The sequence below is a fragment of the Glandiceps talaboti genome, chromosome 13, assembly GCF_964340395.1.
Source record: "Glandiceps talaboti chromosome 13, keGlaTala1.1, whole genome shotgun sequence".
In the NCBI taxonomy this organism is placed as follows: domain Eukaryota; kingdom Metazoa; phylum Hemichordata; class Enteropneusta; family Spengelidae; genus Glandiceps; species Glandiceps talaboti.
This window is the reverse complement of record NC_135561.1, coordinates 23843780-23860408: the sequence shown is the minus strand read 5'-3', so window position 1 is coordinate 23860408 and position 16629 is coordinate 23843780. Positions and strand designations below refer to the sequence as shown.

Sequence of the window (16629 nt, the reverse complement as noted above, 5' to 3'; positions counted from 1 at the left end):
CGTCCGGACTTCATCCGCCCGGGGACTAAAAATACCTGTCATGTGAATATTATGTATGGGGGGGGGGGGGTCTTATCATGTTTTAGAATTAAGTGATAGGGGGGTCGGCCTGTTTTTTGGCTTTACAGATAGGGTGGTCAGTGACTTTTTGTAGGCCCGATTTAAGAATTCATCGCGCCCTCCCCCCTCAGGTTGGAGAAACTGACCGGTCCCTCATTTGGTCAATATTTTATTTGGAAGAATATTCATTGCCAGGAGGACTGTCTACTAGTGAAGGCAGACAATGCCCTTTCGCAATTCTCCAAGCATTTTGAGTAATGCTTTCATAAAAGCCCTCGTCCTCCAAGACAGCATGTATTTGAGTAACGCTTTGAAATAAGCCCTTCGTCTAAGTAATGATAGGTTTGAGACAAGAAAGTGTTCATCTCTTATATGTGTAGCGTTTTTTGTCTAGTTTGTATATTTACAGTATTTGTTATAAATGTTTTATTTCTCGAGAAACAAATTATAGAAAGAGATATTTAAGGTTACCTTTGATTACTATATCCAAATGTACTAACGCTACACGTGTCGCAGCTAATTTCTTCTTTAAAAAACCCGAAGACATTAGCTTTTTCAGTCAATAAAAACATCTCATAGGTCTAATGTATTCATGGAACAGCAATTGTACTGAGGTACGGGGAAGGTCTGATTTTTTTTGCAAAAGACAAATAAGAGAGAGAGAGAGAGAGAGAGAGAGAGAGAGAGAGAGAGAGAGAGAGAGAGAGAGAGAGAGAGAGAGAGAGAGAGAGAGAGAGAGAGAGAGAGAGAGAGAGAGAGAGAGAGAGAGAGAGAGAGAGAGAGAGAGAGAGAGAGAGAGAGAGAGAGAGAGAGAGAGAGAGAGAGAGAGAGAGAGAGAGAGAGAGAGAGAGAGAGAGAGATTCAGCCAAATATTCAGCTGTGGAAAACTTTATAAACCCGAGAAACAGAAAAGCCAGTAATATCATGATATTCCCTAAAACATTCAGGAATATCCCAGGCGGGTTAAATAATTAATTCGATCGTGATAACCATTTTGTGCATTCCGATCGGGATGAATTTCTTTCCTTCCTATTTAATTGTCTTTTTTTTTGTGTGTTTCTGATACCGATCGCCTCTTCCTACTCTGAGGGAGATAACACAAACAAACGACAATATAAGAAGGTAAGGGGTAGACCATTCGATATCCTGGGGGGGGGGGCTTGGAAGATTGGTGGAGAGTCATTATTTTTTTCCCCACCTGCTTGCCTGAGAATTATTTTTTTTCTCCTTCGCCTATGCTGGCAACTTTTTTTTTCTTTGCTTCTTTGAGATATCCGGATTTTTTTTTACATCAACGTTGAACACCTACATTTGTTGCCACAATTTTCTGTTTGGTTTTCACACAGGGTAATACAGAGAGTAAAAAGATGCTGTTCTATCACACAGATTTTATTTAGAAAACTACATATTTCATACAGGTTTGATTTTCAATTAAATAAACATCATTGACAGTTTTTATGCCATCGTATGATGACACACTGAAAATACAAATCGGAAACTTGATTGGTGAGCTCAGACATTTAGATAGACCGGTCAGTTTCTCCAGCTTGGGGGGATGGGGGGTGTCAGTGTTATTTTCCATTGGGCCAACAAAAAGTCACTGACCCTGTGAATAAAGTTTCATAGCATCTGACAGTAAGCTGTAGAGGGAAGAGCTTTGAGACTGGGATATGTGTACCTCTTGTGTGAGTGTGTGTGATTGGGGGGGGGGGATTCTAGGGGGTCTCCCCCTAGAAGCCCTGGAGGATTTTTACTTCTAAAAGCAATGTTTAGGCCATTCACAGACACTTTCAGACAGTAATTTGCAAGCTTTACAAGACAGCTCTAACATGTAAAAAAAACAATTACATAAGGCTGAAACATTTTTGAAATAAAGTTTCATAGCATCTTGACAGTAAGAGGTGGAGGGAAGAACTTTGATTTGAGGCTTGGACATGTCTACCTCTTATGGGGGGGGGGTCCTAGGGGGTCTCCCCTAGAAGCTTTTCAATTATTTTTTTTACCAATTTTGGTGAATCTTATTGTTGGTTTAACGAATGAGTGGCCTCTGGGGTGATGGAGTCCAAGGGGTCTCCCCCTGCCAGATCTGTAGTTTTTTGTTTCTATTTAGGCAATTTTTAGGTTATTCATAGCCTCTGATATATATATATTGCCAAGCATCGAAAAGCTAAAGTAAATATAACCTTTTTAAATAGGTTTTCCATGTTATAAAAGTGGGCCTTTAACATTGGTATAGGGGCATTGATATTGCATGTATAGTAAAGTTACTGATGTGTTAGAGCACTTTAGGAGGTCATACCTAGTGTATAATAGAAACTTGAATTTGAGTTGTGGTGTCGATACATGTAGTGTCCGAAATAGGAAGTATAGCATCCCTTTTGACAAATTCATACTGAAGAGACAAGAACAATTTAGATTAAGTTCTTTTATAAACTATCCAATAGTAATAGTAATAGTATGAAGATTACCATTACAAAACAGTCAAGTTCACTTTTGCCCCAAAGTGCAAGATAAGTGAAGCACGTACTGATTGTGAAACAGCCAAAAAATTACATGGCATGTTCTGTAACTAGTGTGGTAGCTAGGTAATACATGTATTATATGTATAATTTTATGTATAGTTATGTTTGAACCCTTACATGAAGTAATATTTAAACCATTTATGAAAGAAACAGAGACAAGAACAAATATATATATGTACCACAGGCTAACGAAACTGACTGGTCCCTGACATGTGTTTGAAACTGTTTGTCATGATTTGACAAGTGTCCTGGTTGGAGAGGTACGAGCAGGTTGAACAGTATACTCGAACCTGTGCATCATTTCCCTGTCAAGATATTTTTTTCTAGCAGCAGTGGTCCATCTTTTTTTTCCATCACCAACTCATATCCGGATTTTTTTTTCAAGCAAATCCACTTGGCATCTTTTTTCCCCCGAAATCTTCCAAGCCCCCCCCCCCCAGGATATCAAATGGTCCACCCCTAAATAAAGGAATCTAACCGTAAAATCAGAGTGCAATCGAAATTTTTTTTTCGTAGTGATCCGTAACAGAGCTGACGTTCTGGACGAAACTACAGCTGGCTACATTCATTGAGGTTTGAAACTTTGATTCGCTCGTCAACAGAATTACCACATCGAGTCTCCGAACACATGTTCGGAGATCTTCGGTAATTACCGTATGGTGTCTTCTGGTTATCATCTCACTGTGAAAGCTATTCTTTGTCCCAACTTTAGGTTTAACGGGGCTAAATATGGATTTAGATTCATTCTGCAACACTTGATTACAAGATTTCAGATAATTTCCTGTACAGGTTAATGTGTTTTCCAATGTTGTCATTATCATTCGGAAAATGAATAATTAATCATCGGCCTGTCCCGTATATCTCTGCGCGTCCGTATGTTCATGGTGAGCATTGAATTTACTCGATCTGCTCCCGTTGCATCGTTGCTAAATATTCCAAATTAGACATATATTTTACACTCCGGGGTCACTGAAGTGTTATCATAAGCTTCCCTATCGACGTTCCATTGGCATAAATTAATCTTCGGTATATATCGAGTCATATTTAAACGAGCTGTTGAGTGAATTTTAATATTCAAAATGGCGGATCCAGCGTCAAAGGAGATTGATGAAAAGACAGGTATATGTCGTCTTACATATTCATTTTTACTATTTTAGCATAATTTATTTCGTAAACTAGTTACATTGAAGTTTCGTATCGTCTCTCTTCATTCAAGGATTGTCTTAGTTTATCATTTTCTTTTGATTTTAAAAGGTCACAAAGTCTTTGTTTGTGTAGTTGTGAGCATGGCGCGTTGTGTTCTTCAGCTAGAATAGTAGAGTGAAGCCTCGCAAAAATGCCGCCATAGCAGTACGAGAGGTAAATTGCACGCCATGGCCGACCGTAAAGCAAGTGATATGTTATCGGTAATTGTGACTATCGATATTAAAGGAAAGGATTTTCTCCTTCGTCGTAAAGATTTCTGCAACTTGTAAAACTATGACTAGTAAAAGACCCTGCACGTCGAGGTGTTCAGAAACCCTGAACGTGTGACAAAAATGCATGAAAAAGTACACAATAGAACAACTCGTCATTTTGCAGCACCGTGAGACCGGAGAGGTCGTATTACTTGTGAAGTGTGTGCAAGTTACGGGCGAGTCCTCGTAGCGTAGTTAGCTTGACTGTGACCAAAGTTGTGTTTTGTTGAGACTGTGACGTTTGTCAAAGTTCAGGGAGACTTTGATATTTATATGATATGAAAATGATAGGATCTCTACCAATGAGTGGAGTCTTGCTTTGCATGTTAATACTAACTAAATGATATGTTAATATTAGAATTTAAATACATCAACAATTCTCTCTCACTCGTTGAAAACGTATTTAAACTTACTGTACAGCAAATGTTTTAAATCTCGGGGGTAATTTGAGTGTGGTGAAACCGTGTAGGTTATCTGGGTTTTCAAAATGAAGTTGTTTTTCCCCAGCTGCCATGTTTGTGGCGTATATTACTGATTCTTGATCAGTGTTTTTTTTTTCATATGTGGATATGTGTAAACTGCTTCATATGAAGTAGGTCTATTGTATCTGACACTCATCTGTAACCAAATATTAAAGACATAATAATTTTTGTGTGTGAATCCATGCTTATGAAAAGAGACAGGAAGGAGTGAACTTGCATTGTTTGGAGAAGCCATTTAGTTGGGCATGACAGGGTTATTGTTAAGAAATGTATTCAAAACCTAACAGTAAAACAGAACCTATTCAAGTTATTATGGAGCTTTTATAATAAAAATGTGGCTCCATAGGTGTTTTGTGGGTTCGTAAATTTTCTGTCTCGTCTTCTGTTTTGTATAATTAACATTAGCAGCTGTATTTTGGACTCTCGCTTCAGTGTTCTTTAACATGTGCCTCTATATACTAATACATATTAATCACCAGGTAATGAATTATTCATGACAGGTAAAGTAGTGTGGGTACATTCAGGGAAGTATTACACACCTCTCTTGGAAAATGTATTTATGTCAAAAAGTTGCTCATAATTTTTGTCATATTCATCCCTTTGAATTGCAGTAATGTAACATGAACTAGTTGACAAGTGCATGTTATTTTTGATGTTGTTTGCTAGATGCTATGTTACAGTTCACTGGATCATTGTGGTTATAGCCTGACCTAAATTGTAAATACACCATGTGATGTGTATTGTATTGTATTGTATTGTATTGTATTGTATTGTATTGTATTGTATTGTTAATGTAAATGATCATCCTCCTAGTCCTGTACATGTTTTTCAGTCAGCAAACTTACACTGGCAGTGTGTTACAATCAAAATCTGGTGTTAAAATCTCTTGTAGATTTGCAATGTTATTTGGGATTATTGACAACTGAATTCTCAGATTAGTTGCTAATGCATGTACATGTACGTGTACATTTTGTCAGAACGCAATGTTCTGTTGAGGTTTTTCCTGTAGTTGTAAAATGAACCCATAACTACATTTTGAAAGAAACATTTGTAATAATAGGCTGAGAGGTTAATAAAAGTGAATCTTATGTAAACAATTATTTTTATGGATAATTTTGACTAAAGCTAAGTCAGTAATATAGATTTTATCCAAACAGTTGGAGTTTGTTCTTTTATTTTCCATAAATTAATTATGGACCATGTGCTCTATGTGTAGGCAATGAATGTAATTCTCCTTGCAATATTATTTTATACATCAAACCAGCATTGAACACATGCATGAATCTAGTTAAGTAGTTACAAGATCTGAAAAAGTAGGTAGAAATGTGTCATGGGGAAGTACTGAAAATATAGACGTCAAAAATGAATAAAATTGGTGACTTTTTACCAGCTACTGAGTATTACCTATATCTCTCTGACCAGTCCTAAATATTTTAGAAGTAATGCAAACAATGCAAATAAAGGGTAGAATTATAATGAGTTTTATTTTATTGAACTATCTTAGTACATATTTTCTTTTATGTAGTTGCATATATAAGTTTTGTTATATTTTTAGCTCCACTGTCAGCGACAACTGAACAGAACGAGTGGGTTAGGTTGGTTTTCTGTAGTCTGTCAAGTTTTTCTGTTTACTTCTTCTCTGAAGCCAGCTGTCAAAGTGTTTTCATATTTGGTACATGCATGTCCCTTGGGGGAAGTTATTCAATTTTGATCATCATACCAAGTTGATACGAGGCATTTCCTATTTTTAGCACATTTTTTAGTGTATTTTTGGTCAAATATGATATTTTTTACTTCATTTCTGAAACTGGTGGTCGGATTGCTTTTGATATTTTGCTTGCATGTGCCTTTTGGGGAGTCTATTCAGATAAATATCAGGGGTAAACAAATCCACTGGTCCGAAGTCCGGGACCAGTGATTTTTTAAGGCACTGGTCTGGGGACCACCAGTTAACAAAATGATTTGTTCACCCCTGAATATATGTTTGTACCAAGTTGATACATGTAATTTTCTATTTTTGGCTGATATTTGTGTAATTTTCAACAGGTATACAGGTGACTGAAAAAACCCCCAATTTTACCACGATGAATGACAACTATAGTAGTGAACAATTTTTACCACTCATAGAGTTAGTACATTTCTTTTGAAGCCATAAGCTAATGATGATGGGTGATATGTTTTGTAAGGAAGTTTTTGACTGGGTTTATAGGTGATATTGACCATGGTTACTATTAATTATAGCATGGTTGAACCATTTCCTGGCAATACTCATTAATAAAACATCAGAGATTCACCATGTCCATTTCTTTGTACCATTTACAAAATGTATGTATCAAAAAGTAAGAAAAACAGCTGGAGTGTTTCAATCAAGGTTGCTTGTTATGATACACCTGTTATTTGTATGGGTCAGTATAATACCCCTAGGTACAGTACAAGGTGGCCATCATTATCTGTCATTGGTGCTCGTTATGGTACACCTGTTATTTGTATGGGTCAGTATAATACCCCTTGGTACAGTACAAGGTGGCCATCATTATCTGTCATTGGTATTTATTTAGTTAATATTCTTGTGTAAAATGTTAGTTTGGTCGGGTATTCTTTCTCATTATTCTGATCATTAGCCTTAGGTAAGCTATGAAATGTCTCATAATTCAATGTCATTGTCAGCGTTTACTATTTCTGAGATGTTGAATATTCAAGTTCAAAGAAGGTTGTAGGATATTCAGCATTTCATGTTTATTTACCTCTATTGAATATCTCTGTTTCCATTTCTCATATGTACTTTACTGCTTACTCACAAACACATGACATATAGAATTGTGACATGCAAGATTATTACTCTCTCATAATACTTCATAAAGATAAAATCTTTCTCACACGCACAAACTTAACACCCTTGAACACAATCAGTCTGACTAGCATTGACCATATTAACAGAGAAGTCATGATAATGATGGCGAAACTTCTTTTCCTATAAGCGTATTGATGTGCGATTTGCTTGTGACAGAGTAAGATACATGTACATGTATGGCGATGCCCTGAAGGTGCCTCACAGTGCAGTGACTCTGCATACCTGTTTCTGTGATGAAAGGTAGCTATTGTTAGGACTTATTTGCATAATGCACAGTGGCAGAATTTCAATAGCAGTGCAGTGAAAGCCAGTTGAATTATTTGCATATATTGAATAGCACTCCAATGGGCTTGCCAAGCTTGATGTTGTGAAACATAGTAATGTAGTAAGTTACTATTGCTATTATCGCTGTCTTTCTCCTTGTCCAGTTACCCACACAAATTAGAAAAGTTAAAATTAGGCTATGTAAATCTTTTGAAGGTAACATAGAAATCCAGTATAATGACTTGGTAGTGACATGGCTTGTGGTATTTTAGCTAAGGCTTAGTACTCACTCGGTAAAATATATGACCAGTGTATAGGAATTTATACAGTATTACGTACAACAGTGTCTTTGCTAAGGTTTGAGAACCCTAGTAACATAAATGAAAAATATGTTGTACATGTACCAACATTTTTGTGGGGAACCCTGGTAAATGACTTGAGAACTTGGGTAGCTTTAGTTGCTTACAGATGCACAGTTATTCCTGGGGAAGTTACAATGTACATGTGCAGGCTCATTAATAGGACAGCTATTCCTAGGGAAGTTACATGTGCAGGCTGATTAATAGTACAGCTATTCCTAGGGAAGTTACATGTGCAGGCTGATTAATAGTACAGCTATTCCTAGGGAAGTTACATGTGCAGGCTCATATAGTACAGCTATTCCTAGGGAAGTTACATGTGCAGGCTCATGTAGTAGTCAGGGTCTGGCCCGACCGTCACTCACAATTGCCGACCTTGACTCAGAGGTTGCCGACCGTAACTACTTGAAATTTTCTCTTTCCCCTTGTGTTAATCCATCATTGTCACCTAAGTTTTCTGCCCACACCTGCGTATTGATTTAAAAGACAATGAAGTATAAAATTGTCTTTGACAAAAGAACAATGTAGACGACCATTAATTACAATAATGACAAATACTCTACTATTTATAAAGACGAAGTTACCATGATTCGTTACAGAATTCTTCTAATGAATATTAAATAGGCCGCTTGTTGCATTAAATTAAGTGATATCGCAACAAGGGAAACCATACAAGTTTTCTTCCAGACGAGTTGCTAAAGTCATGTAAATGACAACACTAAACTCACGAAATTTCCTCAATTCTTTACAATTATATTGCTGATAATATGGCAATCTAAGAGCTAGTATATTTATTCAAGATAAATATGTTTACTTTGTTGCTAAATGCGCCGTTCAAAAGGCGACATCAGTGAGTATAGTCGAGTATAGTGGGCTATAATATGCTGTCGACGCCATGCCTGTCGAAGATATTGTAATGCTTCTCCTCGGCAAATAATAAAAAAATCAGATAAATAAATTGAAACACGCAAATTAGCGATAGTGAATGTGAGTATTTTGAATCACCTTTAAGCTTAGTGTCACTGTTAGCAATTGTGTAACGTTCAAAGGCGTTTGAGCGCCAGTCACCTTGCTGCTTTATAAGAATTGCTGGAATGCCTAAGTTAAGGTAGACGGGGAAGAACCGCTGGCCGACCGCTGCCGATTGCAGGCCCTTAGATCTGTAACAATTACTAACATACATTGTTGACTTCACATGCCACTCATATGGAAATTTGCCGTTTAATTTTCAAGAAACTTCGAATACAGACTTAAAAATACCTAGTGAATCGATGTATGAAAAAATAATTGCTTGGTAGAAGCGATTTTCTTTACAAAAACATCAAATTTGGTCAAGATTTTGGGAAAAAATCGGTGAAAATTTCGGCGAGCGTTTCCTGTAAATGTATTTGCCGTACACCCTGAACTGTGACCTAGACACATTCAAAACAACATACTCTATGGATGTTTTATAGAAAATAGGTGAATTTCCAATTAATTCTTAGTAAAAACTATGAAAATGGTGCATTTTTGAGTCCAAACGATGTCATTTTCAAGTCCCAGGCGAAATCACGTAAATCTGTAACGAGTGATCCAATTGAAAGGCTAATACACATGTGTGGAACTAGTTATGGCAGCAAATTTGCAGCAATTGCTGCCTTTGAACTTTTTTGCGGCAAGATAGGTGAATGAACTTTGGTGTCTCGGTATACCTGGTACTGGTGGGCGTCCTAGCGCGTCCCGGTATACCGGGTACTGGTGGTGAAAGGGTTAAAACCCAATCATAGCGGGGACTATGTCATTCTCAATGACTTGTTTTTCATATGAAGCTAATTTGATGTGAAATATAGTACCTGTACTTTGTTATGACTATCTCAAACATCTAACATCTAACATAACACTTAAGTCTTGCGGGAGAAACAAACCTTATAATCTGCCTAAAATGGGGGTTACTTTCCAATCAACTATTTCAAACTGTATACTAGAAAAGGCACCATGTTATTTCAAGACTGACCCAGATCAACACTTCACTGCCACCCAAAAAGAGATGTCACAGTTTGCGTATAGCAGGGGACATATACACTACTGGAAGAAAAATAGTTCGGGTGAACTCGCGAGGAAAACGTGAGTAAATCGCGATGAAATCGAACGGACACGCGAGGCGTATTCAACGGCCCCTCGTGTACTCTCGAGTAAACACACGTATACGCGAGTATAGTGGTACATCGCGAGAGACTTCCTCGCAAGTTGATGAATTTCAGTATGACTGGGATCGAGTGTGGATAGCATGCATATGTTTACAGACAAGTCGTGAAACAGGTGCAAGCCTATCTTTTTAGTAGTACACTAGCTCATGGAGACAAGTAAATGTAGTGTGTTTTACAACACTTTCGTCTTGACACATGCCATGTCGGATTGTAATCATGACACATCGAAGCCCATTATTATCCTGCTTTTGTCCTGCTTGTGTTACTTACGAATATGCCTCACTTCATTCTCTACCTTCATGCCTTGTCTATTGTTAAACCTTGTTTTCAAATGCCTTTAATAATTCACTGTAAGCAGCGTGTGAGCCTGGTGTGTGAAATCTGGTCATTTTTCGATACAAATATTCCTTTACCGTCTTCGCAATCGAAAGACCAGCGATAGTGCACAGTGCTGTGCATAAAGTGAGAGAAGGGGTATACTCATAAAATGGAACAGCCAGCTTGTGCATTATGGGGCGTCGCGATCAAACATGGTGGCGTTAGTAACTTCGGGCGTTTGGAACTGGATAGGTTCCGATTTCGACACTTTTTTGCAATCTTGCAGTCGGCTACTATCGTCACAGAGATGTAAAATGGGCACATATTCGAACGATTGCTAATATTGTATCATTGCGAATGGAATTATTCTGTAGTTGGTGCGAGTGCATTTATGCATTCGCAGTTATTATTCTGTAGGGTAATTGATGCGAGTGCATTTCTGCACTCGCAGTTGAGATAGGATTATGACGTATCATTAAGGAACTCTCGGAATATGAACAGTCTAGTATTCCCCCTTACAAATTTAAATGGAAGTGGTTGTAAAATGGATGGATGGATGTGTGACTAATAAAAGAATGATGTAAAATACTATCGTAAAATTGTTGTTCGTGTTCTTCTGTCAGGTCACGTACGGTAACCAAGACAAATGCTAACATTGCGATGATTTGGTAGTTCTCTTTTTGGAATATGTAGTGGGCCTTTTAGTTTGCGCTGATAAAATCAGCTAATTCAGTGGTAAAGGACACTGAATTTCGGGTGAAGTGCCTGAATTTTTTTTTTTAATGTTTTGCCAACATTGCAATACTGTGACATGCCAAATCTGGATGAGTGATAGGATGCTGTTTTCTTCGGCTTTATAAAATAGTATTTGCTGTTAGACGATAGTTTGGCATCCATCAAAGCCTGACATAAGTTTCGCGTGTACAGCAATGGCATTTTTGTCACAAGGATTGTTATGTTGATGGTGAAGGGTATAAACACCACCGACTCGAAGTTCTTTGCTTCCGTAGCGGCATCCCGACAACAGATTATGACTTGGACCATACTGATACTGTACTGAACGCTGAGAAAGTTCGAACATAACTGCATCTGTCTCTGGAAAGTCTCATTTTATAGTGATAACAACCAATCAAATAATTTCAGCAGAATGATTGACATTATGTTCAATTTATTCATTGAAAATTAGCAATTTCGAAGTACCGCCAAAGTTGTTTGTCCCCTTTCAGATACTGTACATGTATAACGTTCTAGGGTGTGTTGGGGCTGAATGATTGACAAGCTACACTTTTAATTTATTCATGTAACTCTCATGGGCATTAACAAGCTACACTTTTAATTTATTCATGTAACTCTCATGGGCATTTGGCGACTACTGCCAAAGTTGTCGGTCTCCTTTGCAACAAGTTTGTAGTTGTGTAGGCTACATACGAATGATAAGTAAGACGCCAGATTAATGTATATTGATGATCAAAACGCTCTTTTTGAATACTGTAAATGAGAGTTCCAAATCAAGAAAAGTTGGGTAAGTTGCATTGTATGAGCAAAAAAATTGACGGTCGAAAAATGTAAATTAAAGTGAGTCTAAGTTGAAATAAACTTACGTCATTACGTTTTCCAATCAACAAACCAACGAGCAGGTGAAATACGTAATAGACTTGAAAATGACGATGACATTAGTTTGGAAAGGTATTTCGATTGCAACCACAATGATAACAACAATAATAATAACACAAACAACAGTGACAATAATAATAATAATAACAATAACAACAACAATAAACATGGCCTCAGAGAATAGGGTAGGTAGGTCGGTATTTTTTAATTCATCTTAACTGAATGTGTTCTTGAAAGACGTTGTTTCAACTCGAAATGTTGGTCACACAAATAATGTGTGTTCACTGCACTAATAATATCCATGGTAACAATACAGAAGGTAAGAAGTGTGGCAATTTGACTTGTGAAAATCATTTAGATTGCTGGATGTTTGTCGCGGCGACTCACGAGTTACTGGTAGTTTCTCGCGAGTTACTGATAGTTTCTCGCGTGTATCACAGTGTGTTCGTCATCGACTTTATACATGTAATGTTGAATACATGTATGCAAGTCTAGAAAGAGTATGATATAAACAGTTGGATGATGGATGATGTTTAACGAATATAACATATTTTGGTCAGTATAAACAAGAACTCAATTCATATTATCTGAGTCGTTAGATATTAAATTCCATGTTTTAAGACAAGGCAGTGTTGGAGTCAAAGTTTAATGAGGACAGGCAGACAACCAAATAGTAGTAGTAGTAGTAGTAGTAGTAGTAGTAGTAGTAGTAGTAGTAGTAGTTGTTGTTGTTTATTTATTATAGTGACCGGAGGTAATGAGGTACCTCCAAGCCCAAGGGCTTATACTATCAATTGCATTGACCCGTCCCGTTTGAGGGAACTAGACACATCAAGATAACTGTGGTCTTCACAACATTATTTTGCATAAATTTCACCAGTGGGATATGTAAGTGGGGTTTCAAAGATATCGGCACTGCGGGAAATCAAAACACTTCTCTGTGCCATAACAAAGCGTCGTGGATACTGTTTCAACTTCCATGTTTGACTGTCGCACTACGACAGTGATAAACACGTTTAGTGGCTTTCACAGTCATTCATGTTTCAATATCACTTGAAAACATCTACAAATCTGTTGGAATTACTAAAGTATTGCTGAATAATTATTTCAGGCGATCAAACTTTTTGGTTTTCACGTTAAACAGAAGTTCCTGAAATCAAAAGACTTTTTACGATGTGTTTTGTCGTCCCGACTATAGTATAAATGATGATACTTGGACGTACACGTCAACCAATTTCTTCCGACTTGGATGATACACGTAAACCGACTGCCAAAGCAAGGGATTACACTGTACATGTAATATTGCAGACATTGTTTGTTTTCTTGTACCTGCAACTCTAGCTTTGAGGATTACCTTATGCCAAATTCTAGACGGGTAGGCTGTTTAGACACGATGAGGTCCAACTTACGCAAATATAAACAACACTACACTCAAGACAATTGAGTTGTATAGACTATGGAGAGGGCATCACTAAAAGGCTCCTAAGGTTCTAAGTTAGGCCACGTTTGGGTATAAAGTGAAACGAATACAAATGTAAATCCGGAAATTACCGATGATGAGATGTCACGTTTGACGTGACCTCTAAACTTCGACTAAATTGTCGTAGATAGCGTGGTATTGCGAACGTTTTTTTAGTACTAACAAGTTGATCGTTCGACTGATGTTGATTCAATCCTTCGTGAAAACCAAAAAGTTCGATCACCTGATACATGTGAAATAATTATTCAGCAGTAGTTTAGTAATTCCAAACAGATTTGTAGATGCATGTTTTCAAGTGATAGTTGAAACATGCATGACTGTGAAAGCCGCTATAACGTGTTCATCACTGTCGTGGTGCGACAGTCAAAATCAACTGTGTATAAATTATGGAAACGTGCGAATAAAAGACCAAAACCAGAACTTCAAAATCAACATGTACAATGTACAAATCCAGAACAGTTTTTTGTAACACAGACTCTTCATCTGTCAAAGTTGGCAGAGGAAATACATGGTAGTTGAAACAGTATGAAAAGGAATTGTACATACAGTGTTGGAAAAATTAAATTAACTCTGATACAAAGTTTCACTCCGACTTAAAAAATTAGCTTTGATGAATTTTGCCGTATTCGTAACCTGTTTTGTCATCAAGTACTTCAGTTTCACATTGTCAGACAGTGCTATGTACTCAGTATTATTTTCTGTGTTAATATAAATGGTACGTATGTCATCATAAAGTCTACAATATAGAATATAGTGAATCTCATTTTCTATAGCATTTTGGTTACAAAATACACAAAGTCTATCAACCACTGGTTAATTTCTATATCTCCCAGTTTCTAAAGGTCTATATGTCAATGGTATGCGGCAAACTCAAACTTCAATGATGATGAAATCGCCAGGCTCTTCCAGTCAGTAATCATCCTCCCGGTGCTGTGTGTACCATGTGGTATGCAGTGAGAACTTGACACAAACAGTGTGGGCATTCGTGTGGACGTCCTTTCACATGTGGTTTCGACGCTGTTGCTTCCCATCCTACCTGGCGAGTACATTGTATAAGTGAAGAATTCGATTGTGAACAGTTAGGTTACAAAGCAAAAAGTTCTAATTAAAGTACAACATAAATTCGTCTGTAAGGTTTACTGTACGCTGTGAAAACACAACGTACGTAGATTGCTGTTTCACCGTGATAACTACTTCCTTTTTTTCACGATCAACCCGTAAATGTTTACAATCGTCACAAATAAATTCGTAGCTAACAATCAATCAGTCAGTCAGTCAGTCAGTCAGTCAGTCAGGAAGGCAGTCAATCAATCAATCAATAAGTCAGTTAGTTGAAATCTCATGGAAGTTGCTTACCTTCAAATGCATTTGCTCCTTGTTCAAATCCTATAGAACGATATCCATACTCGCGTTTACTCGAAACTCGCGTGTGTGTACACGTAATGTCAACACACGAGTCAACATTTTCGCTCGCGATTTCACTGAAAGACTCCCCCCGATTTCCTCGGGATTTACTCGCGAGTTAATCGCGATATACCAGAACTATTTTTCTTCCAGTAGTGTACTGGCCAAAATCCTGTGAGACTTGCATGTACTATGCTTTACTATGGAAAGTTTGTGTTGAAACTGATTTCCAGGCTAAAATAAAGGTAACTGTCAATTTCAACTGGCTCTTCACTTGTACCCAGATGGCCATAAATCGCCATCTGACGGCTGTTAATGATACCCCTGCTCTACTAACGCCTTAAAATGACAGTTTTTCAGTCAGTTCCCTTCGGATTTCCTTCGAGGGTTTTCAGGTATTTCCAGTCCCACTTAGACCACACCATTTTGTGATATCATAAAGAGACTGCTTTAGCATTTAGACTATGACAAGCGTAGTCTACAGGTGATTAAATCTCAAAAATGTTGTGAAGAAAATGCATTGCTGATGGTTGTAATAGATATTAGTAAACAAAAAACTACAATCTACCCACAATGTTTGATTACAGGTAATCCAAATAATGCAGAGGCTGTTAATATGAGTAGTGACAATACATCCGATAATACATCTATCAAGGTGGATGCAGTGAGGTCAGAAGCAGGTAGGTAATAATTCTATGCACTGTGCATACATGTATATCTTGTAATCTACATCATGTGGCAATGTAGTATCTTGACTCATCTAGTAGATGTGCCAATTTCTTCACAAATTAGGTCTTGTTTCGCGCAAGTAACTCGGGTAAAACGCTTGGAACTCGAGAGGGGTCTTTCAGTAGACTCGCTCACCTAATGTGTTGACTTTTGTGTGGACAGTGTGTGTACACATGCAGGCTTCGCGCAAATGTGAGTAGATATCATTTGCCGAATTTGAACAAGGGGCAAGCACATTTGAAGGTAAGCAAAATTTTTAATTTTTCGAGATATCATCTGACTGACTGATTATTTATTAGCTATGAATTTATTTGTGACCATTGTTGATGATGAAACAGGAAGTACATTACCATAATCAGGGTTGCAACGACTGAAACTGTAAGTGTCGTTTAACTGTACATGATGCAGTCTGTTTACGTTTTACTTTAAAGGTGATTCAAAATGCTCGCATTCACTATCGCTAATTTGCTAGACGACATGTTTGTGAAATGCATTCTGGTTTTAAAACTTTTCAAAAGCGTCTGCAAACACCTTAAAATGACCTTTTTTCAGTCACTTCCCTTCAGATTTACTTCGAGAGTTTTCGGGTATTTCCGGTCCCACCTAGACCATGGGATTTTATGACGTCATAAGGGGTACACGTTAGCACTAAGACTATGACGAGCGTAGTCACTAGGTGAACAAAACAGCATTGTGAAAAAATACATTGCTAGTGGTTGTAACAGACATCAGTAAACAAAAACTACACTCTACATGTCTTATTAACCAACATTTACCGATATTTACTCACACTTTCTCACTAATTGGCAGTGTATGTGGGTATAAATGCTAAAATATTATCTCCCCATATTATGGCAAAATAAATCAAAAAGGCTAGACTACATTGTAGATATACATAAACAC

The 16629-nt window shown here is 37.4% G+C and overlaps 1 protein-coding gene across 1 annotated transcript in view; it reads left to right on the top strand.

Moving 5' to 3' along the window:
* Positions 1–3593: 3593 nt before the first annotated feature.
* Positions 3594–16629, top strand: part of LOC144444629 (POU domain, class 2, transcription factor 1-like) — a 66660-nt gene continuing 53624 nt past the window's right edge. Inside the window, exons 1-2 of the mRNA XM_078134123.1 lie at positions 3594–3701; positions 15585–15677. Of these exons, the coding sequence (XP_077990249.1) occupies positions 3662–3701; positions 15585–15677 (133 nt within the window). The 5' untranslated portion in view covers positions 3594–3661. The remainder of the gene's footprint in view (positions 3702–15584; positions 15678–16629) is intronic.